The sequence below is a fragment of the Nyctibius grandis genome, chromosome 15 (assembly GCF_013368605.1).
Source record: "Nyctibius grandis isolate bNycGra1 chromosome 15, bNycGra1.pri, whole genome shotgun sequence".
Classification (NCBI taxonomy): Eukaryota; Metazoa; Chordata; class Aves; order Nyctibiiformes; family Nyctibiidae; genus Nyctibius; species Nyctibius grandis.
The window spans coordinates 2,930,837-2,954,886 of NC_090672.1; the positions used below are offsets into that span (position 1 = coordinate 2,930,837).

Sequence of the window (24,050 nt, forward strand, 5' to 3'; positions counted from 1 at the left end):
TTGGGGTGTGTGGGGGTGTGTGAGGTTTATTTCAACAGATTAGCTGGGGTTGAGGAATGAGTGCAGGCTGCCATACCGGCATGCAGCCACCCCTTCCACTCCGAGCACCTAAGTCCTCCAGCATTTTGGAAAATCTCACCCTCCATTTAGTGGAAAGTTGCTCAGTCCCACAGGTTTTGGCTTTTAAGTGCTAAAAACTCCAGCCCAAGAGCCAGAATCACATTGCCATCGCAACAGCAAACCGCAAAGGATGCAGCCATGGTGTGTACATCAGAGGTGACGTTCCCCTCGCCTTCAGCACGGCCAGATCCTCATCCCCAGATCCCATCCCACGGATCCCTGTCCGGGGGCTGCACAAACTGCCACGGCCAGGGCGAGCGGAGCCCCCCGGTGCAGCAGAGCTCTCTGTCCCCTCCGTGTCACCTCATTGTTGACGATGCCCCCCTCCCTCCCCACGCACCCCCGAAGAGGGAACCTCCCTGCCAGCCCTCCCCAGAGTCACTTCTCTGCTCCGGACAATCCCCAGCGCTGCAGCCGGGGGAGAGGGGCCGGATCCTGCCTGGGGCTCGCCCCGGCTGCCCACAGCCTGGCCCCGCGCTGTGCCAACCGCTCCGAGACACGCAGCCACCCCCGCACCCACGCGTGGCCGCTCCGGAGAGCGGGGCGGGGCCGGGCCGAGCCGAGCCGCCTCCCGGCAGCTCCCCCCGCTCCCCTCCTCCTCCGCGGGGTCTCCTCGCTGGGGGTCCGTGGTGGGGAAGCCGAGGAGGGGGGGCAGCCAGACCGTGGGGTGTCCGTCCCACAATCCCCCCGCTGCCCGGCGAGAGGGTGGAGGCGGGGGGGGATGGGGATGGCCGGGGGGGCCGTGAGTGCCTCCCAGCGCGGGGGGGCCGGGCCCGGGCGCTGCCGCGTTTATAGGAGGGGCGGCCGAGGCGCCGCAGGGCCCTCCCCGTCCCGCAGACGCAAGCGGGGCGGTGGCCCCGGTTAAAGGAGAAACTTGACAGCGCCGCCGCCCGCTGCCCGCTCCGGTCCCCGCTCCGCGCCCAGCGCCCCTCGGCTCCGCCGCGACGTGAGTACGGCCTGGCCCGGGCTGGGGCGGGGGACGGGGGGTGTGTGTGTGTGTGTGTGCGCTCCCCCGGGAAGGGGACAGCCACCCCGAGGGGGGAGAGGCGCTGGAGAGACCCCCCCGGGGGTTACAGGGGAGAGGGACTAGGGGAGCTCCCCCGCTCCCGGGGTCCTCTAGGGAGAGGGGTCAGGGGGGACCCTCCCTCCTCCGAGGGTCCCGAGGGGAGATGGGCTGGGGAAGGTTATCCGCCTTCCCCAGGGGAGAGAGTCCAAGAGAGCCCCTGCCGAAGGACCCCGGGGGAGATGGGCCGAGGAGACCCCCCCGGAGAAGAGGGACCGAGGTAGCCCCGTCGGGTGAGATGGGCCGAGTGAGACACCCCCCCCCCCCCCGCCCCTCCTCGGGGGGTCGCATGGGGAGATGGGTCGGGGAAAGTCTCCCCAGGGGAGAGGGTCCGACAGAGTCATCCCTGGGGGTCCCGTGGGTGGGTGGGCAGGGGACCTTCCCTCCCGGTGGAGAGGGGCTACCCGGTGAGATGCACCGGTAGAGACCCCTCCCCCGGGGGTGCTGAGGAGCACTCTCCCCTCGGGGAGAGGGATCGGAGCCCCCCCTCGGAGGAGACGGGCTGGGGGGGCACCTCGGAGAAGCCCCCCTTGGGGGTCCCCACAGGAGGGGGCCGGAGAAGCCCCCTCGGTGAGCGGGCTTTGGGGAGCAGGCTCAGGGGAAGGGGCCGGAGGACCCCCCGGGGGTATCCGGGAGGGGGGCAGAGGGCTTGGACAACCCCCCCCTCCCCGCCTCCGTCGGCGGGGCCCGAGGGAAGAAGCCCGGGAGGGAGCCGGGCGCTGCCCGAGCATCCCCCGGGGCCGGGCGGGCTCCTGCCGCCGGCGGAGCGCCTCCTGCTGCCCGCGGGGCTGCACACGGACACGGACAGACGCACAGACACACAGACCCCCTCAGAGCATCCCTCTGCCCCTCCAGTCCTGCCCTCCACCACCGCCAAGATGCTGCTTTTGCTGCTGGGGATCATCGTGCTCCATGTCACCGTGCTGGTGCTCCTCTTCGTCTCCACCATCGTTAGCGTAAGTACAGACCTTCCTCCGGCACCGAGGGAGCGGCTGGGGGGGGTCATGGCACGGCGAGACCAGAAGGTGTTATTTTTATCCGTGGTTTATTTTCCAGCCTGGCTTTTAGCAGGAAACCTTTACTTGCTGGTTGCTGCTCTTATAACAGTAGGGTTGCTTGGTTGTGTGCCGCAGCGGGTGCTGGGGGCGTCCCCGTTAGAGCAGGGGCGAGCGCTGCTGAAGCCCATCTCCCCATCATCCCCATGCTGGTTCACATCACGGAGCAGCCTCGGAGCACCCAAACCACCCTCCGTGGGATGACTTACATAAAGGAGCTCCTCCTGCTAACGGGCTTCAGCCCGCAGGACCAGTACAGCCAGTCTGAGCAAAACCCTTTGAAATGGGACTGGTTTGGGCACTGGCTCCTCAGCACCAGCAGTTTTGCTCTCCAGCTCTGCTCCTTGGGGGCTGTGGATTAAGCACAGCCTCTCTCTCCTAACCCAGACGGGTTCCTGCTGACAATTTTCAAGGCTTAAGTTTTGCAAGCGGTGGGAAGATTGAGGGTTGGATGCTGCACAGAGGGTTCCCAGCACCGTTCTCGGTCCGGAGCCCAGTTAACACGTCATCTACTTAGGAAGAGGTTTGCCTTGGTTTTAAGGCAGCAGTCTTGTGGAGCTGGCAAGTTCCAGGCTTGCTTCACCAAGTTCTTCTTTCCCTTATTTTTTATCTTTTTTTTTTTTTGGGGTGGTAATAGTAGTAGAAGACATTACAAAAAATCTTCCGAGTTGTTAGAAATCACGTGGCAGCATTCAAATAGCCCGGCCAGGCGCCAGGCGAGGACGGCAGAGGGGAGGGAAGCGCGCATCCCCCATGGGACTTGGTCCGTGTTTAAAAAGAATAAAGAGCTTCTGTTTTTCTGCCGTTGAGGTGAAAGCAGCTAAAAGCAAATATCATTATTTACTTTCCAAACGCCTTTCTAAAGAAAAGCACGTGCCTGGGAGTGCCCGGCCGGGCACACGCGTGCCGGTGCCAAAGCCTTGCGGGGGGACACGCGGCTGCCTGCTCCCTCCGGCCAGGGCCCTGCTCACGGGGCTGCGTCTCTTTGCAGCAATGGCTGGTGAACGGCGAGCACACAGCAGACCTCTGGCAGAACTGCACCTCCGGTAGCGTCTTCCACTGCCTGACATCGTCCACGAACGGTGAGTGCTCCCCGGCAATCAGGGCGGCTGCTGCCCCTCGCTTTTATTCTCCTCCCTGGACTTAGGGAATCAAGGGGGATTTGTCTGTGCAGGTTATTTGTGATTCCCTCTGGCTTTTCCCTGCACCCCCATGAAGTTGTTCCCTCTTACCTCTCCCCCTTGCCTCCTCTGCTCTGTCCCCAGATGGAGGGGCAAGGCCGCACTGTGTTCCTGGTGGGGGGGCGCCGGGCTGGCCCAGCAGCGGGGGGATTGCTCCCCACCCACCTTATCAGTCCCTGAAGTTGCGATGGGGCTTAGCATGGCCGCCAGCGTCCATGCCCATCGCTCTGGCCTGGAGCTGTGGGCAGCTCCTGGCAGCTCAGGGGCAGGATGCTCAGCACACAGCCACAGCGGAGGTGACCGGCTCGAGTGCTTTTGGGTGGTCTGCTGTTGTCAGGCTATTTCGATTAGATGGATATACAAATGTGAGGCAGTCCTTGGAACAGGGCTTGCTGGGTGCCCATCACCCTGCTAGGAGCAGCGGGGGGCCGTTTTCAGCATGCCTCACTCTTACTTCAGTTCTGAGAAGTGTTTTAAAGATGCACTTGGTGCCCTGAGGACCCCCTGTCCCCTGACTAGAAAGCCACCCTGCTTTTTGCTGCTGTGACAGGCTGAGTTTTTGGGCAGGCTGTGGTTCGCTGCCGAGCACTGCGTGTGGGGTGTGCTGAGCCCTCAGGCCCTGCCTCGTCCCGCTGCGAAAACTGCCCCCGTGGCACCTGCGTGTCTCGGGTGGCTGAGCAGCCACCTCTGGACAGAGCTGGGTGAAGGCTGATGTCACGCTGGGTGGCATCACCCAGTGAGCTGATGGCTGAGGTTAGCAGGGCAGGAGTGCTTGATAAGATGCATGATGCAGAGTTTCCAGGGCACTTCGTGGTACCAGTAGCACGAAATCTGTGCTCAGGGAGTCAGGCAAGCCTGTGCCTCAGTTTCCCCAGAAGACAGGGCTAATGCCAGTGGTGCTGTGTCCAGCGTTTGTTTTCAGTTAGCCTGGTTTTTGCTTTCCCATGGAAACAGAGTCTCCCAGTGTAACCCCCCCCAGTGAAACCAGCTGTGAATCATACCGGTGTCACTGGGAGCACAGTCACACTACGCCGGAAACATGGTCCTGGCATAGGAGCAAACCGATGCCACATGGTCTTGGCGAGGAGGGACATGTCACAGTGGAGAGCACTAAATGCTTTCGAAGGGTCTTGTGGTGATGGGAGACTGTCAGAGGTTTTTGGAGATTCAGGTCACCCTAATCCCTAACCAGCTGGGAGAAAACTCTCGTGGGTATCCCACGAGGGGAGGTGGATGCTGATGCTCGCTCTCCCTCTTATCTTCCCTGGGCTGAAAGCAGTGGCGTGTTTCCCTGCAGGGGCCCAAGCTCTGGTTTGGGTGGGAGTGAAGCCACCGCCGCGGGTCTCTGCTGACGCCTGGTGGTGTCCGGGCCGGCCGGGAAGCGGCTGGATCCCATCCCAGCCGAGGAGCCTTCTGGAGCCATGGCCTTCATCAGCAGTTGGCCGGTGCTGGCTGGCTGCAGCGTAGGCAGGCGGCTTCGCAGCCATTCGTGCGTCCGCCAGAACTGCTGACCTTGCGTTTTGAAATAAAAGGCAGCGATTGCCCCCCGGAACCCCATTGCCGGGGGCTGGAAAGCTTTTGCTGGGTGTTTGCAGGACGCTGCGTGTCAGGGAGTTCTCAGTGTTGAGAGGGGCTTGTCTGAAATGCAGTTGGGATGGTTTCCTCCAGGTCTGACTGTCCTGCTAGGTGGTGCGAGTCTATGTTGCCCTGTTCCCAGAAGCTGCTCAGAGAGGGGCTTCCCTCTGGATCCTTTTCAGTGATGATTTTTTTTTTACATAAAAAGTGCTATAGTCAAGATTGCTCCACTAAAGATGCGGTCGAGCAGCTGAGTTTGGTTCATAAGGTGCCCCAGTGGGCTGCTGGGAGTAGTAGAGGTGCATTGTGCTCTCTGCCACCTCTCATTGTGTGGAGGCTCTACTCTGGCATGGAGAAGGGGGTTTTGCTTGGGCAAAAGCTTCTGCGCCATCCGCCCCGCGGCAGGGCTGTGGGAGCAGTGCTGCTGAGGACCAGTGCTCATCTGGTGAGACTCTGGATGCAGGATCCAGAGCTCACCGGTGCTGTAGGAACACAAAATCGAAAGAGATTTCCTAGGCTTTCGCAAGGCTTTTCAAATCTGTTTGTAAAACAGAACAAAAGCACCACGCACCATCCTTTCCAGTGGATACTTTCCAGTGGACCTACGAGGAATGGCTGAGGGAGCTGGGGTTGTTTAGCCTGGAGAAGAGGAGGCTCAGAGGTGACCTTAGTGCAGTCTACAACTACTTGAAGGGAGGTTGTAGTGGAGTGGGAGTCGGCCTCTTCTCCCAGGCAACTAGCGATAGGACAAGAGGACACAGCCTCAAGCTTCGCCAGGGGAGGTTCAGGTTGGACATTAGGAAGCATTTCTTCTCAGCAAGGGTCATTAGCCATTGGAAGGGGCTGCCCAGGGAGGTGGTGGAGTCAGCATCTCTGGAGGTGTTTAAGAAAAGACTGGACATGGCACTTAGTGCCATGGTCTAGTTGCCATGGTGGTGTCAGGGCAATGGTTGGACTCGATGATCCCAGGGGTCTCTCCCAACCTGATTGATTCTGTGATTCTGTGATCCCTGCACCCTCCCTCCCCGCTGCCCGTCTCCAAGCCCCTGGCTCCAGCCACCCCTGGCACTACCGGGGAGCTCTGGTTGGCCACTGTTTGGAGCGATAGCAGGGACACGGGGCGAGGATGCTGTGGCAGGGCCACCTCCGAGGCTCATGCTTGTCCCCTGCCTCACCCTTACTATGCTGCTCCTACGCTCTTTGCTAGGAATATGCTTACTTTCAAAAACATGGAAGGTCCTACACCAAATACCGCAAACCGTTCTCATTTAAATCTCTTTCAAAACAGCTGTGCGTGCTACGCTGGGTTGTAGAAAGCCTTCAGAGTTTGTTTCTCTGTGCCTGTGCCAAGGACGGTGCTTAACGGTTAATCGCAGCGTGCCAAGGTCTGCGCTGGGCTGAGAGCAAGAAATCCTCGTTCCGGGAATTTTGGCAGAACTCGGTCTTTACGTCGAGGCAGTTTTTCCTCTGGCCATCGCAGTGGCCGCTGTAGTGCAGTTATTTCTTCATCTCTTTTTGAAAAGGAGCCGTCCTCAGTCCTGGGAGTACGTGGGATTCGGTAGGGCTGGGTCTCGTTCAGCAGGGACGGGGGCTGTGGGGGGTTTGCTGTGCTGTGATGCTGCTCTCGGTCTCAGCACAGTAAGGATGGACGAGCTTCCTCTCGCCCGCCGTACTGCCCCACAGGGACCCTTTTATTTAGATAACCGTTACTTGGATGCCCAACAAGAAGCTGAACTTGCTAAAACCAGTTCCCAGCAAGATTTGCTTGTGTTTAACACTGGAGCGGGTTTGGGACCGTGCTCCTGACCTTGTAGATTATCCCACGGGGGTGGAATAAGCAACCAAACAACCCAAGGGTTGGCTGCAGGAGGACTGTCGAGCCGTGGCTCCCCTGGACATTAGCAGACCTTGGGCACAGGATGGAGTTGGCCTCGGTGGAGGCCGAGCTCCCACCTCCCAAATTCCTCTCAGCAAGGCCTGAACCCCCTGCGTGTGCGAGGGCTGGGCCAGCGCACGGAGGGAGGAGGAAGCGCCGCGTCGGGGCAGACGCCCACTCCTTCGCCTTTTACAACTGCCTGCTTGTTGCTTGGATTTCTGCGTTTGCTTGTTAGATAATGCCTTTTTTTTTCTCAAGAGGCCGAGAATTATGGAAAAAATGTTGCAATCTTCGCTTCGTTTGCGCTGTCAGACATTCCTGGAAAAGACTTATCTCAAGAATTCGGCTCTGAATCCCAGAACTGTGCGTCGGCACGGCTGCGCGCCAGCCCCCGGCCGGGCGATCCCGCTGCAGGCACAGGGCACGCGGCCGGACCTGAGCCGCTCGAGTGCTCCCAAGCAGATTCCACTCCAAAATTTCCAGACAGTGATATTTCTTTTTTCCTCCCCAAAAATGGCCTTTTCTCCCCACAACTGAATTTTTTAGGTGGAAGATTTTTTTTTTTCTTCTACTTTCTACTACTTTTCCTCGTGATTTTGGTGGGAATGGGGGGGAGCAGTGGGGACCGCCGTGGAGATCCCTACATCCTTCTGTAACATCAGGAGATGGTTTTTCCTGTTGTCTCCTTACCATTTCTCCTGTCGCTGCTCTGTGGCTTTTGTACGACTGGCTTGTTCACAGACAGGCTGGTATTTTTTGGCTTTTTTAAAGGGAAATGAAAACCCCAAACCTTGGGAAATGCACAGGCTGCCAATCCACATGATTACTAAGCGCCGTGGGCTGTATGATGCACCCGCTAATTTGCTGATGTGGTGGCCAGGTGGGTCACCCAGCGCGGAGATCTGCCCTGGATCGCCCGGGTGGGCAGGGATGGACCTCCCGTCCATGGGGCAGGTGCTGCCATGGACCAGGGGATTGCCCTGCTCTTCTGCACGCTGGCTCTGCCTCTTCCAGAGCCCCTTCGCTCTGGCAGACAGGACCCTAAGCAGTGCTGCTGGTGCTTGAAATGCATTTTCTTTGCATTGGAGGAGGCAGGAAAAATCTTCATCCCTGGCATGATGTGGGGACATCTGTGCCCTGACCCATCAGCTGTTCCCAGGAGGAATTGTGCTGCTGCTTCTCTGCTTTAAAATGCATAACTGAAACATCTGAACCCACTTCTGCTCTGTCAGCCCCCCAAGAATGGCTTTGCTGCCCTTATTCTTTCAAACTCTTTCTCCCAGCAATGCTGGTAAAGGTATGGAGAGATGGAGGTGCCGTTTAACTTGCTGTAATCCCTTTTGTGGCTGAAAACGATGTCGCAAGGCTGCATTGAAGCGTTGTGCAGAGGAAAATTCCATCTCAATGTCTAATTCCATTATTGATAGTGAATATAAAATATCTCAATAAAAGAGATGGGGGCAAATTCCCCTCCAGCCCACTGGAAGAACCGAGACTGCACCAACTGGATCAAGACTCGGAGAATTTGTCACTGGTGAGGGGACACTTCCTAGTGCAGGAGAGTGAGATGGAGGTGATATAGTCCAGTCAGCCCTGCAAATTAGTTCAAAGATTTAAAGGTTCAAAGATTTAGAACATGGTTTCAGCTTGTTATTGGATGCTAAAGTTACCTTCTGCCCTTACACTGTGCGTCTTGCTGAGTCTGTGGGCCCAGCACTGTTGCAGCCTTTAGCTTGATTTCTGCTGGGCAGCTGCAAACTAGCAAGAAATTACCCACATTTAAGGATGCTGAACCTGTTATAACGAAGCTATGCAATAAATAACGTATAGGTTGTGTGACAGCGCATAGCCTTTGTCCTTGAGGTTCTAGCCATCAGCTGGCCCCATTCAGCTTATGGACCACCCGTACAGATATCCTGATTTGGGAAGATCTCTGGTCCTTCGGGGGCTTTGCAGTTGGCAGCAGAGTAGCCAAGAGCCAGCTTTTAACCTCAGCAGTTTGTGGGTCCGAGGCACCGGCTTTGTCACTAATGACAGATGAACATTGCAGGGTTGAACCCCTCTCTGCCAGCTCGTGGGTGACTGTAGCTTGCTCTTTAGCTGTTTAAGATAAACTATGGGGTATTCCAGGAGAATATTTTGTATTTTGGATCGATTTCTGCCGTAACCGTGCTGCCTGTGATACGAAAGGGATTTCCTCTGCTTAAAACCAGGTTTTTATTGTTGCTTGTTCTTACAAAGAGCACCTGATAAGGAGAGGTAGGGAACAAGTGCTGTTTTTATCTCGGCTGCTCCAGAGCTCTTTTGCTCCTCTTTTCTTGCGTTAGAAGGGGGTCAGTCAACCTTCCCTGCTGGGTGTGGGGCTTTGGCCCATAGAAGAGGATCAAAAGGGAGGAGGACTGCAACATGTGGGCAAATGATGACTGCGAAAACAGAAGAATGGGTAGGAGAGTCCACTGTAGAGTGCAGTGATGGAAAACCCTTAACCCAACATTTTTTTGGCCTTGATGAGACTCTTGGGTGTCCCCATGGCCACAGGCTGAGGGTACCTCACCAGCGTGCCTGTGGGTCAGGGCACCACCACTCATCATCCCTGCTCCTGCTGCCTGGGCTTGAAATCAGTGGGAGCTGGTACCTAAGCCCTTTGGAGGACCTGAAATGATGTATCTACCACCTCAGCTCGCTCTCACACACAAGCCAAAAGGAGATCAGAGCCACCATGCTGATGACCTTGGAGAGGAGCTGAATCAGGCATCGTGGAGCTGTTGGAAGATGTTTTTCATGGTGCCAGCAGCTTTCTGCTACCTTGGCAGCATCAGAGGCTGCCTCCATGGGATGTGAGCTTCGATGATGAATGGGACAGCTGCTGCAGCCTCATGGCTGAACCACAGTGGTGCGGAGGACAGGCCATGCACTGAAAACTGCTCATGTTTGAATGTGGCAGCTTTGGAGAGCTATGGACCTCCTGGCCTCAAGGACTTCTTGGATGGAACCTCAAGGAGAAGGCAAAAGGAAGGACAGCTGAGAGGAAAAGAGGACAAGAGGAGAAAAGAGGGCTTTGAGGGTTTTATCTCCTTCTGAAGGGATCCACAGAAGAGGACGGGGAAGTTGTGGGCAGGAATTGCAGCATCGTGTTCATTCACTGCCTCCCTGCAGTCCCAGTGTTTCTCACCTGCTCATCCCCTGGCCCTTACAAATACCTTGGGAGCTCTTTAAAATTCCCCTTTTCTGGAGGGATTTCCAGGAACACCTCGATCCAGCACCCTGCAGTCCTCTCCAGGGAGTGCTCCCAGGAGGAAGGAGCAACTGTTGGTGAAAAACCTGCTTTTCCCAGCTTGAGCATCCAGCAGCCCAGAGCGTGGCTGGGGAAGGTTTGACCTCGTGCTGGTGGGAGGTCTGGGCCCAAAGCAGAAGAAAGCTGCAATGCCATGGAGCTGTTTTTTCCCTAGGAGAGCTCAGTGGCTCTGCTGGATGTGGCAGACAAACCATGATGCTGTTCTCCTCCACAGGAGAGATGTTGGCTTTGAGCGGTGGGGCTGTGGGTGGTGGCAGGGGGTGTCTGTGCTGCTCAGGAATAGCACTGCAGGTAGCTGAGCTTTTTTGCCCTTCTGGGTTGCTACGGCGAGTTGCCAAGGGGCAGCAGTCTGAAGTTCAGCCCCAGAAGGATGATGCAATTGAGCTAATATTTCTGCGTCTTTGGTTCATGCTTTTTCAACCCTCTTAAGGGGTTTTTGAATATCAAGGTTTAAAACCGTCGCAGCCCCAGTGCTTGTGATGTGACCTGTCTGATTCATAGGCGAGGATGCGAGTTGGGTTCAGGTTCTTGATCAGACCTTGAAGTCTGAGAGCCTGCTTTGGAAAAACTCTGCTCCGAAAACACTGCTTTTCCTGGCAGACCTGGGCTGGTACCTTTGTGCCTGGAGATGCATGTGCTGTTCCTGACCCTGCTGATATTCAGTTTGCAGTGTTCAAGGAGCAGGTTTTACCGTGCAGATGTGGTCATGAATTTCCCCTCCCTCTAGTTTTGTATATATTATACGCTATGGTTACCTCCTTCCTGGATGTTTGCTTCCCCAGAAGTGGTTGCTGTACGTGCAAAGTGTTCCCATCAGTGGCTGATTGCCCAAATAAGTTTATTTTCAGTTTGCACTTTATTCTTTCTCCTTGGCTGGGTCAAAAGAGGATAGGGTGTCTACGACAGAGCAGTGAATTAAACCCTGAGGAGCCAATGCTTGTCCTTCAAGGCCCTTCTGCTCCTGGCCAAGGGCATGTTTCTACCTGCCCCATCAATCCTGCTCAGCTGCAACCCTTCTCTGGGTATAAAACCTCCCTGCAAGCAGGGCTGGGGCTTTGCTGGGAGGGGTTGGGTTAGCTACTGTCTTTCTGGGGGGTTCAGCTGCAATTTCTGCTCTGGGTTTCAATTTCTGCTCTGGGTTTCTTTCTTTCTTGTTAGACTTTAGGGCAGTGAAATGTGGTCTTCAGCATCCCAGGGGTGAAGTCTTTTCCCTGCTGTTGTAAGCGGTGGCAGGAGCACATCAGGGCTTGCAGATCTTAGGGAAAGGTTCAAATTTGTTTTGTAAAAACATCTTTCTTCATTTCTGACTGCCTGAAAGGGCTCTAAAAATGCTCTTGATGGGTCCTCTCCGGAAGCGGCGTGCAGGGTGTTATCTGCCCTGTCCACTCTGCTTCCTTTTCTTCCTCCTCCTGAAGAACAAAGATATAAACACGGAGCTGAAGAGATGCAGGAGAAAAATGGAATAACCTCCTCGCTGCCCAGGGGAAACCGCAAATAACAGCCTGGGAGTGAAGGGTGCTGACAGCCCCGCGGTACAACTGCCCAGACCTCCCTGGAGGAAACCCGCTTTATTTTTATGAGCCTGTAGGTAGGACACAGCACTAATAGCAACGGAGTTAAAAGCATATGGAGTTGAGGAGGCAGCAATCCTCTCTGCAGTTCTAGTGGTGTTTTCAAGTGAATTAAAGGCAATTAGCCTGATAGAGCTGAAGTCTGTGGGCAGCTGAGCTTGGAGTTAATGGGAGTGTGGCAGCTTGTGCTTGTGGGTCTCTGAGGCAGGAGCTGGGGATCCTTCCCCTCGTTTTTACAAAGGACGCCAATAAAAATCAGCGAAGGGCTGGATGTGAGCAGGCCCAGAGCTCTGGTCTGTGGGATCACCGCCCAAGCTCGGGCGCCTGCCGCTCTGTGGCTGCGGCAGAGCAGTAGGGCTGGCTGCCGAGCCCCGCCGGCCACGGTGGGCTTTCCTTCCCCCCTCTCAGTGTCTACCTTTCCACCCCTCTGACGCAGCTCTTTATTACAATGGGATTTTGAAAAGCCCATCTAAATCATTCACATTCAGAACCAAAAAAGAGTCACGGGGAGGCGGATGCAATTAAAAGGGCAGCTCGGCTCAGCTTTCTGTCTAGACAGCCTTCTCCTAAAATAACTGCCAGTTGGAGCATCCACCTCCGAGCAGAAAGGGCTCCTCTCCGGGCCGGATCCCGTGGCCTTTGAAATCACAAAAGACTTGGTTTCCTGGGGCCTGGACCAAACGGCGGGGTTTGGGGCTGGGCAGGCTTTGGCTCCAGTGGTGCACGGAGCTGGACCCAGCTTTAGGGCTCGGGAAGGGGTGAGACGAGAGCTGAACTTCCCAGAGCTGGGATGGGAGCCCTTTCTGTGCTGAGGTGTGGGAGGAGATTGCAGTTCAGCACCTGGACACCCTCTCACCATACTTCTCCGACCCCATCTGAGCAATGATTATGACTTGATTTTTAGCAGTGCTTGAGCTGCTTCATCACAGCTGGGCTCCTGTACTGCAGAGATTGCTGGGCTGCATGAGCAGGAAGGAATTACCAGCCTAAATTCTGGCTTCAGGTAGAAGTGTCTCCTTTATTTATACATGCACTCAAATATTCGATTGCCTCAGTACAATGTGTATTGGTGTGCATGTGATAGAGATGCCAACTGCAACGCTTCAATGCAGTCAAGGGTAAAGAGAGGTTAAAAGAGTTTATCTGCTTCTAATTTCAGTAAGAACGAGTTTATCTAGTTCTCATAAATAGAATACAATGAAATCATCCCTTTTTAAATTTATTTATTTCTTCAACACTAATATCATGTAAGCTAAATAGTCTATTGCAATAGGAAAAAAATTCACAAAGCTGACAGTACAGTCAATTTTTTGACAGATGCGGTTTTGAGAGTTTAATTTAAAAGATTTACTGTTTTCAAATAGACACTGAAAAGAAACTGTCTTTTTGGTGATAATAGTTCTCCTAATAATTTCTTACTAATGAATACGTCTTGAACAGAATGATCTCTGATATTTTAGAGGATCCAGGTTACTCCTTAACATCAGATCACTATGCACAGGTTGGTTTTGAACGCACAGTTTGTATTTGATACAATCTCAACTGGCTTAGTGAGAAGTCATAGTGAATCCTGGCAGATTAAATCCTGAAACACAGCCTGTTAAATACAATACTTTCTGCAAAGGAGAGGTCTTCTATTCATTCATTAGCAAGGTTCCAAATCCAGGATTATATTCAGAAAACAAAAATAAGTCATATACGAGGAGATATAATGGCTTGGATGTGGGCACTGGGTAACCAGTAGCAACACTTGTCCACTGGTTTAGCATGGCCAGAGCTGAAGGGTCAGGTGTGGTCAAGGCAGGGGGGTTCCCCTGCCTGCCCAGCTGAGATAGATGATATTATGGGACATTTTGTGTGCACAGCGGTGTGAAAGCCACGCTGGGATTTCCTGGAAGTGATGGCAGTGAGAGCTGCTCCTTCCTAAGGAACAGCAGCAACTGGTTCTGGGCCCCACACTTCAAGAAAGATGTTGAGTGTTGGAGTGAGTCCAGAGGAGAGCGACCAAGCTGGTGAAGGGTCTGGAGGGTCTGACCTATGAGGAACGGCTGAGGGAGCTGGGGGTGTTTGGCCTGGAGAAGAGGAGGCTCAGAGGTGACCTTAGTGCAGTCTACAACTACCTGAAGGGAGGTTGTAGTGAAGTGGGAGTCGGCCTCTTCTCCCAGGCAACTAGCGATAGGACAAGAGGACACAGCCTCAAGCTGCGCCAGGGGAGGTTCAGGTTGGACATTAGGAAGCATTTCTTCTCAGCAAGGGTCATTAGACACTGGAAGGGGCTGCCCAGGGAGGTGGTGGAGTCACCATCTCTGGATGTGTTTAAGAAAAGCCTGGACATGGCACTTAGTGCCCTGGTCTAGTTGCCATGGTGGTGTCAGGGCAATGGTTGGACTCGATGATCCCAGAGGGCTCTTCCAGCCTCATTGATTCTGTGTGATTCTGTGGTGCACGTGGACGTAAACCTGCTGGCATTGAAAGGAGTGAAGCGCAGCAGCTCTTTAGCAGGGCCCGTTAATGCTGCAGAGCAGTTTGGCTTGGGAAGCGTGAGAAGGAGGGGAAGGAAAAAGCTGTCTGTGATGAGCAGAGGCTGCTCTGGGTGGTTTCAGTCTGCTTTGGTGAGCAGGGCCTGAATTTACTGCGTTGTGTGAACGTCGGGAAGCAAGATGCAAAGACAAGAGGTAGAGTTGATGGTCCGAAGTCACACACGCCAGACGTTACTAAATCACACAGGGTGTTCCCCGCGGGCATGGATGTGCTGGAAGGGCTTGGGCGTGGGTCATCGTTGCCGTCCTGGTTGAAGGCTGTACCTCGCGCTCCGGTTCACGTCCACGTGTGCAGCTTGCGAGGATTTGGTGCGGGAGCGTGATCGCTTCTCTGGGAGCACATGCTGCTCTGGGCAGTCCCAAATGTCCTCGTTTGCTGCCCCAAGTGTTGAAGGCTGCTCAGCTGAAGCGTAGCTTTCCTTGGAAGCTTTGCTACGGTTCAGCTATTTGCTGCAGAAAGGCATTTTCTGCAGCGTGCAGCCGTGGGGAGCGAAGCTGGTGGGAGTAAAACTGTGGTAGGAACAAGGGGCTGGGACTTCAGTGCTGCCTAATTCTCCTCTGTCTGAGGATCCAGCCCAAAGAGTGATTTTTCTGCCTTTCACTGGGTGGTTTGTGCCTCAGTTTACCTGTACCGAGTCCTGCCTGGCTTCTGTGGTGGATTAATCAGTGTCGCATCCTTAAAGACCTCTCAAGGAAGGCTGCAAATACTCATTTTGATCTCAAACTCTACAAGGAAAGGGAAAGGCAGGGGTGTTTGTGAGCACAGCCCCAGCCCCGTGCCGTGAGGTGCTGCCTCTTTCTGTCAAGCTGCAGCAGCTCAGGGGATGGGGCGGTATTTTGCTTGTTTATTTATATATATATATTTTTTTTTTTTTACGTGGGGAGTTACACACCCACGAAGCCTGGAAATAGCTGGGCAGTGACTCACGCAGGGGCTGGTTTAACTGGTCTGCTCTGCTTTTGGCAGCCGGGGAAGGCTCTTTCCAAAAGGTTGGACTCCACAAGGGCAGAGGGTGTTTTCACTCGCTGTCTATTTATTTTACCTCTGAGCTTGGCCGGCTCGGTGTCTCACGGCTTGTTGCACATGGCTTTTGTGTTTCTAGTACAGCTGAACTCCCAAGGCCTGACATGAAGGTGGGGGAGAGGCTTTGTCTTGATTTCTGCAGGCTTCAAATCGGGGCTAATATCTCTGCTCGTGTAAATAAATAAAGAGAAAGTGCGTGGCCCTGCGTTTCGTTTCACCCCAGCACGCTGGCCCACGCACACGTCATCCCAAATCCCAGGCAGCATCGTGCCCGTGCTGAGGACCTCACCAGCTGGTGCAGCACTGGATGTGGCCACATCCCACAGCTGTTAAGGAGCTTAATGGGAACCAGGGGTGGGACGGTGGCACGGGGGATGATGCCGAGGCCACGGGCCGGGGTGGGGGCTTGCTGCCTGTGGTGCCCACACTGAGGTTTCCTTCTGTCTGTCTTTCCCCAGAGTGGCTGCAGTCTGTCCAAGCAATGATGATCCTCTCCATCATCTTCAGCGTCTTGTCCCTGTTCCTGTTCTTTTGCCAGCTGTTCACGCTCACCAAGGGCGGGCGGTTTTATGTTACTGGAATCTTCCAAATCCTTGCTGGTAAGTGGGGGCTGCTCGATGGGTCTGTCACCGGTGGGGAAAGGGCTTTCAAGCAGAGGAGAGAGTGATGGTGGATAGGAGCATGCTCTTGGGTACCGAAGCAGGAGGGCCACCGAGCTGACTCCAGCATGGCGCAGTGAAGGGGAAAGGGGATGAATAATTTGGGGCTGTTGAGGTCCTGCACGCCCTGGGATGGGCTCTGGCTGTCAGGGCGCGTTATGCATCCAAGCTCTTCTGCCCTTGCACTGTGGAGGGTGCAAGAAGGTTGCTGCCCTGGCTGGAGAGGTGTCGAAGGGGCAGGGTGCCAGAGCTGTGCTGGTGGGGCAGGCAGGGCGCGGGGGCTCCTGGACCAGTGGCGAGTTACCCTGCAGCTCTGCCAGCTCTTCCCGTGGCGCGGGGTGGGACGCTGATGGTTCAGGATGGCCGCGCTGGCTGTGGGACCCAGCTCCGCTGGGCTGGGCGAGGTTTCCGCAGCTGCCGGCGGGGTGGGGGAAGTTGCGACGATCCTCTTTTGGCGAAAGAGGATGCGATGATTATTTATAAACTTGCCATAAGGGGGCCTGGTGCTTTCCACATCAGCAAAGAGCCGCTGGAGCGTGCAGGGTGAGCCAGCTGACTTTGAACTCTCAGCTGCTATTTTTAACTCTTCAAGAACTCGGCGCTGGAAACGAGCCACGGTTCGTGTCCTACGTCGCAGTTCTCCAAATATAGGTGCTGTGAAGCCACTGGCTCCATTTGTGTTTCCACGTGTGAAACCAGCGGAGAGGATTTTCAAGCGTTCAGACTAGAAAAATGAAATTGTGCAACGAGGTTCTGACTAAATTGTGACAGACTGTCTGGGAAGGAGACTAATCATTTGCTAGAGCTTTAGATGTTAAACTAAAAGCCACCCTAGGTCCTGCCACTAAATCAGTGGAAAAACACTCATCCACTGAACTTTAGACAAAGTTTCTGAGCATCTTCTAAGCGAATGGCCTTTGCAAACCCTGGAGAAGTTTAGAGCTAACCTTTATTGGCAAGAGTGGCATGAAATCAGTTCTAAGTGTATCTGCTTGGCCATAATGCAGGTGATGAATTCATATCAGTTTGCCATCTCTGGAAGGACAGATGTGTAGAAACCCATTACAGCCGTGGAGACAAGGAGGGGAAATGGGCATTAATAATGCAATTATCTGCCTGAGAGCTTGTCTAATAGACCTGGGAGCAGAAGGCTTCTCTCTGCTGAGTGATTGCTGGTGAATCTTGTTTCTCAGAGGAGGAGAAAATGGGATTACAGCCCTCCTGTCCGTGCTGTGCTGGGTGCCCTGAGGAGATGCAGAGTCAGGCCATAGACCTGCTGGCTATTTTGTTGCTGGGTCAAATCACTCCCCAGACCAGTGCAAAGGACAGGAAAAGTGTGAGCTGATTCCCATGAAGCTTTCCCATGGCCTGGGCGATCTGTAGGCAGAGGTCTGGGTCTGGATGGATCATGCAGAGGTGGGCACCAGTGGCTGGAGGAGAGCGCTTGGGGCAGCTGTGGTCTTTGTGACCCTAAATTTTAGAGTTGTTGGTTGGAAGCAGGACATGGCCATGCCAGTGCTGCCAGGAGATCCCACCTGGAGGTACGGATGGCTCTTGTGGTCAATGGAGCTGAGCCTGGCGTGGTCTCCTTGCAGCTTGCTGTGAAAGGCCACTGCCGTCTAAAGCCAACGGAGGAAATTCCTGTGGCCGTTGGGCTTTGCAGGTGTTTGTCCAAGCCTTGCAAAGCCCTGGCACCACAGAGGCCTGCAGCAGATCTGCCAGGGGCGGGGTCTTAACCACTTGAGTGTTTCATCCTCAGCTCCAGCAGAGCTGGAGAGGACCTCCCTCTTTCTGGGAGGTGATGAGAAGGCTCTTCCTGAAGCTCTTCATCACCCTGCACCTCCTCCCGGGATGATGCAGCTTGTCAAAGCCGAGGGTTTCCAGTTCTGGAGCCTGACTAACGGCAACGCTGGACCCAAACCCGCAGATGCTGGGGCAGGGCTGCTGAGTGCTGTTGGGTGGCAGAGCTGGGCAGCGGTGCCCTGAGAGCTGCGAAGGAGGGCAGTGGCTGGTCTTGGTCTCTGCTATGACTTCAGCTGTGGCTCAGGGGAACTGGGGAGTGGAGGTAACGGTGAGAAGAGATGCACAAGGTCAGCTGGGTCTATTGCACAGTGGCAGGGTAGGATGCATCCCCAGCACCTTCTCCACACTGCTTGGAAACATGCCCTGAAGTGTAGCTGAATTTCCTCTGATGAGATTTCAGCCATCACAGAGGCACTAAAAGGCCCTCAGCAGCTCCCCTCCATCCTTGGTGGGTCCATCACATCCATGGTGTATTCATCTAAAGGAACTTCCAACAGCTGTGTAAGCCCAGCATGGGAGAGACGTTGGTTTGGGCCTCTCAGGGTTTGACCCAACTTTTCCATCACTCTCTCCAGCCTCAGCATCGCTTTTATCCCCTTTCTCTCATCCCTCCCACCCTAGAGCTGCTGCCCCTGTGGGATGGAGAGGGTGGGCTCAGCCGTGAGGGCTGCGCCTTCCACACGTCCTGCAGCTTTTTGCAAAGCCCTGCATTGAAGAGCTGCCCATGGGCATGCACCAGCACCCATCCCAGCTTGTCTGCAGGGCTGGGCCAGGATACACAGACCCGCAGGACCAGATTTGAGCTGGGCCTGTGCAAACCGCATGAAGTTCAACAAGGCCAAGTGCAAGGTCCTGCACGTGGGTTGGGGCAATCCCAAGCACAAATACAGGCTGGGTGGAGAATGGATTGAGAGCAGCCCTGAGGAGAAGGACTTGGGGGTGATGGATGACGAGAAGCTCAACATGAGCTGGCAATGTGCGCTGGCAGCCCAGAAAGCCAACCGTGTGCTGGGCTGCATCCCTAGCAGTGTGGCCAGCAGGGCGAGGGAGGGGATTCTGCCCCTCTGTTCCGCTCTCATGAGACCCCCCCTGCAGTGCTGCATCCAGCTCTGGGGCCCCCAACATAAGAAGGACACGGAGCTGTTGGAGCGAGTCCAGAGGAGGCCACGGAGATGCTCAGAGGGCTGGAGCCCCTCTGCTATGGAGACAGGCTGAGAGAGCTGGGGCTGTTCAGCCTGGAGAAGAGAAGGCTCCGGGGAGACCTTCTAGCACCTTCCAGTGCCTGAAGGGGCTACAGGAAAGCAGGAGAGGGGCTTTTTACAAGGGCATGGAGCAATAGGACAAGGGGGGATGGTTTTAAACTGAAAGAGGGGAGGTTTAGATGAGATATTAGGAAGAAATTCTTTGCTGTGAGGGTGGTGAGACCCTGGCCCAGGTTGCCCAGAGAGGCTGTGGCTGCCCCCTCCCTGGCAGTGTTCAAGGCCAGGTTGGATGGGGCTTGGAGCAACCTGGTCTGGTGGAAGGTGTCCCTGCCTGTGGCAGGGGGGATGGAACTAGATGGCTTTTAAGGTCCCTCCCAACCCAAACCAGTCTGTGATTCTATGATTCTAGGTAGCGTTTGCCCTCCCGGCCTGTCACAGAGAGACTGAAGCACATTCTTAAGAACAGGCTCTAAAGTGATGCATTATTGCTTGCATCAGCGCAAGCAGCTGACCGCAGCTGTCCTTCACTTCCCCAGCATTTTCCCCGGGCCAAAATCAGTGCAGATGCTGCAGAAACCGTCGCCTCCATTTTGCCAAATTCCTCACGCGGACAATCGCTGCTGTATTTTTCTGCTGTCTGTAGGTGCCCGGCGTGGCCGCGTGCCTGGTCTCTGTCCCACCAGCGTCGGCAGGCGGTTGCTGTGCTCTGTGTGCATGGGCCGGGGCAGTGGGAGTTGGCTCTTGAGCTCAGAGAATGGAAACTGCACCAGTGGCGCGTTAATGAGCCGTATTCCCACTTGTGCACTTTCCCCGAACAAAGGAGCAGTGTCAAGTGGAATTACAGCTCAAATATCACGGTGGTTAAATGTAGGTGGTCCCAAGGTCCGTGCAGGGGATTTGGAACTCGGCTCCGACAACAGCCCCACAACTGTATAATACAACTGCTGGGACTGACTGAAAGAGCTTGTTTTTGGGGCAGAAATAGAGGTGGCTTTGTGCTAGCTCAGGGCAGTCCCCAGCGCTCATGGGTTTGGTTTTTTTTTTTGCAACAAAGCTAAAATGCTGCCTACCGGAGCTGGGCCCAGCCAGACAGCCCTCGGGGACTGCGCTGGCCCGTGGCTGGTGAGGGTGGGTGCTGGGAGTGGGGAAGAGGGACGAGCCACTGGCGCAGCGGGGTTTGCAGTCGAGCTCCTCGCGCAGCCCCGGAGGAGGACGGGGGATCGCAGGGCACAGACCTGCCCGGCCCGAGCATCCTTGGCCCCCAGCTGCACTTGCCTGGCAGGTGATAAAGAAACCTTCATGCTTTAAATAAAAAAACCCACAGGGTTTGTGTCTGACCTCTTGCAGCACCTCTGGTAGGGTGGGTCAGGCTACAGTCTGGGTTTTAAATATGCTCCCCAAGGGAGTGGGGCTGGTCCGGAACTGGGGATGCCTGATGCTTGCCGGAGGGATGGGTTAGCCCAGGTGATGCTCTGGCTTTGCTCGCTCAGAGCCTGGCAGAGATATCCCCACTCACCTGCAGCCAGGACACAGCATCACACCCTCCAAATCATACCACAGTTTTCCTGGAGACAGGATACAAGGGGGAAATAGCAAAAAACAGTTTCCCATTTTCCTGGTTTTGTGGGGATAAAAATTATAGGATCAATTTTCTGTTACATTTGGTTTGTTTGTGGCCAGCCCTGGGATGGTGATCAAGGCCATTAGCAGTGACAGCCAGGGCAGCTGCCCCAGGCTGGCCCACAGGTGTGTTCTGTAACATTGATGTCACATTCACTATAAATGGGAAAGCTGCTGGGGATGGGCGCTCTTTTGCTGTGCTTTCTCCTCTGTTTTTATCCTTCTCCTCTCTCCTCGATGGTTGTGATCCCTGGAGGGACTCTCTACCACTCTATGGGCTGAGTATAACTTTGTGTCTTTTGTACCAGCATTGATATCGGTTTTCTTATTTATTAAATCTGTTTAAATTTCAACCCATGAGTCTCCCTCCTTTTCCCAATTCCCTTTCTCAGCTGGGGAGGGCTCTTGGGTGATAGAACAACTGGGTATTGTTTAGCCCTGGGTGCGGGCTAAGTGGAGACGTCCATGCTGGCGTTGGATTATTAGACATTCCAATGTCTAATAACCTTTTCTTCTCAGCAAGGGTCATTAGCCATTGGAAGGGGCTGCCCAGGGAGGTGGTGGAGTCACCATCTCTGGAGGTGTTTAAGAAAAGCCTGGACATGGCACTTAGTGCCCTGGTCTAGTTGCCATGGTGGTGTCAGGGCAATGGTTGGACTCGATGAGCCCAGAGGGCTCTTCCAACCTGATTGATTCTCTGATTTTGTGATTCTGTGGGTGTTATCCTCTGGCATCGCTAACCCCTTCCTCCGTGCCCTTCCCCGGCAGGGCTCTGCGTGATGAGCGGCGCGGCCATCTTCACAGTGAGGCACACGGACTGGCACCAAGCCTCGGAAACCACCTCCTACGGCTTCGCCTATATCCTGGCGTGGCTGGCCTTCCCCCTGGCCCTCGCCAGCGGCATCATCTACGTCATCCTACGGAAGCGCGAGTGATGCCGCGGGAGGCGGCGCGGCGTGACAAGGGCACTCATGACGTCCACGGAGGAGACGGAGGCGGGGGAAAATAGACGAGAAAACGGAAAAGAAAATTAACCAAAAAAAAAAAAAAAAAGGAATAAACCCTCCCACCAAAACCAAACCCAACCGACCCCAAAAGGAAACACTCAAAGGGTTACTTGTTAATTGAAGATGTATATAGTATCTATGGTTTAAAAACCTATTTATAACACTTTTTACATATATGTACATAGTATTGTTTGCTTTTGTTGACCATTACGCTATGTTTTAAAGCCTTAAAGCAAGTGCCTAAGGAACTATTACTCTAACAGTGTAACAAGAGCGCGGTGATTTTTCTCTCATGCAAAATCCTCTTTGACCTGAACTCTCCTTCCCCATCCCAGCCCGTATCGAACCATCAGAAAACCCCAGCTCTGACTGGTTTTAGGCTGGCGTAAATGGGAGCTACGCCTGTTTACACCAGCCGGAAGGTTGGTCCCCACTCCTGCCACATGCTGTGATCCTGGTAACTGAAGTGCACGTCCAGATCTGACGGGAGACGCTTCCGAAAGGTTTGAAGGATTTTAGAGCAAAGGCTTTGATTGCCCCAAGTGCCTAAATGACTTATGTGCCTAAGTCCCATTGCCTTGCCACCACACCCACTGGGAATTTGGGCTTTTAAATCACTTAGGTTGAGTTGCCATCCAAGGCGGGCTGTCCTCCTTGGCCCGCCCGGGCTCTGGGGGTGCCCCTGGTGCCGGTGGGGTGGGGGTGAGTGCTGTGCCGAGCCGAGCTGCCGGGGCCCCGATGCTCCCGACGGTGATACGTGCTTTATCCTTGCCGTGGAGCTAAACTACCGATGAGAAAGAAGCAAACCCAGTATATCTATGAAATCCAATACCAGATGTATGAAATGGTGCTATCTATTTACCATTCCTTATACTGCTAGCCATTTAACCTTCTTCACTGGAAATTCAGTTAACAACCTTGAGGTAAACAACAAAGCTAGAAATGAGAAATAATTCTGTGTAATATAAATGAGCTATAACTGCTTTTGTACTTAGACTTGCTCTTACTATTCTTTTTAATAAAGCATTTATAACCAAGGTTCCTTTTTTCCCCTCCCCGTGGTGAAGAGGAACAGAAACAGCTCTGGGTGGAGCCCTGTCGGTCTTCGCCTCCGGAGCGAGATGCCTGTCCTCTGTCTGTGCGTCAGCGGTGTGTCTGGCCATGAATTGAACGGGCACCTGCGCAGACCCCAGGCTGCCTTCTGAGGACTCCAGACACTGTGTTGCTGTTGTTGTTTTTGTGTCATTTTTGGGGTTTGTTTTTTTTTTTTTGTTCTTTTTTTTTTTTTTTTGCTTTGCTTTTCTGATTTTATACCGACTGTGTGGACTAAGAAGCAATGAAATAAAAGTCAGAATAACTCAGTTGCTTCTGCATTTTGGCGTTTTTGCAGTTCAGAGCCGGTCTGCTTGCGTGGCCAGCCCGGGGAAGGTCTCTGATGCCGTGTAGCAGATTTGTGGATGAATTCATGCCCCTGAGAGAGGCTGTGAGCTCGCCGGGCTGTCTGCGTGGCACATGTACCTGTGGTAAGGAGTAAGACTGCAACGGGGTTAGTGCTGGGGCCAGGAACGGAGCTCATGGCGCCGTGTCGTCGTGCTGGTGCGTGCTCATCTTTCTGCCTCTGTCCTAAGATGCTCCCGTGACGTGACCACCAACTCCCCAAAGAAAGCAGCGGGTCAGCGGCGGGCATGACCACGCTTATCCCCTCCCAGTCTCCTGAGCAGGGACGGTTCAGCTCAGCGTCAGGTGCCCCGGGGGATCCGGCCGGCTCTGCCACCCGGCACAGACAGCAGAAGCCTTTCAGTCCTGGGTGCCAAACTGCCCAGGGCCTGGGGGTGCAGTTGTGGCCGGGGGGATTAGCACATTGTGCGCACTTTGTGCAGCCTTAATGGCTGGCACGGAAGCATTCACGCTTCCGCTTGCTCGTTCAACTGGCTATTAAATATCCGAGCTGATGTAGCAACTGGTGCTGGCAGAAACACAATGGCTCTTGCAAGGCCGTCTGGTGAGGCCAGTTATTAACATCAGGCCAGATCCCAAAGCTCTCAACCCAGCCACATCCCAAAGGGAAGGAGCAGGAGCTGCCTCGCACCTCCTCGGCCGCTCAGCGCAGAGCCTGGGCAGCACAGTGTGACCATCCCAGCATCTCGGTCGACCACAAAGGCTCCTGGTTGTGGTTTTCCACCTGGGAGTATTTCCCTGTGTGGTCATTTTGCTGAGCTGTGACTAAGCCTGGAGGGTATCTCGCTTGCTGAGGCAGCGTTCATGCCCCCACGAGCTGCAGCTCTGGGCCACATGGTCATCCTGGGTCCTGCCGGGCTGGGCACCACGTACCTGGCAAAGGGGACGCAAATTTCCCTTCTGAGGAGCAGGTAGGAACCCAGGTGGGTTTTTTTCACTCCTCATAGAAAAATTAAAGATGCTCTTTTTCGCTTTGGATCAGTGCTCAGAAGGCACACGAA

At 54.6% G+C, this 24,050-nt stretch overlaps 1 protein-coding gene across 1 annotated transcript; it reads left to right on the forward strand.

The window, feature by feature from the left end:
- Positions 1-949: 949 nt before the first annotated feature.
- Positions 950-22,952, forward strand: PMP22 (peripheral myelin protein 22). Its single transcript, XM_068413458.1, has 5 exons — positions 950-1,066; positions 2,039-2,139; positions 3,230-3,320; positions 15,759-15,899; positions 21,353-22,952. The coding sequence occupies exons 2-5, from the start codon at positions 2,062-2,064 to the stop codon at positions 21,517-21,519; spliced, it is 477 nt and encodes a 158-aa protein (XP_068269559.1). The 5' UTR covers positions 950-1,066; positions 2,039-2,061; the 3' UTR covers positions 21,520-22,952.
- The last annotated feature ends 1,098 nt before the right edge of the window (positions 22,953-24,050 follow it).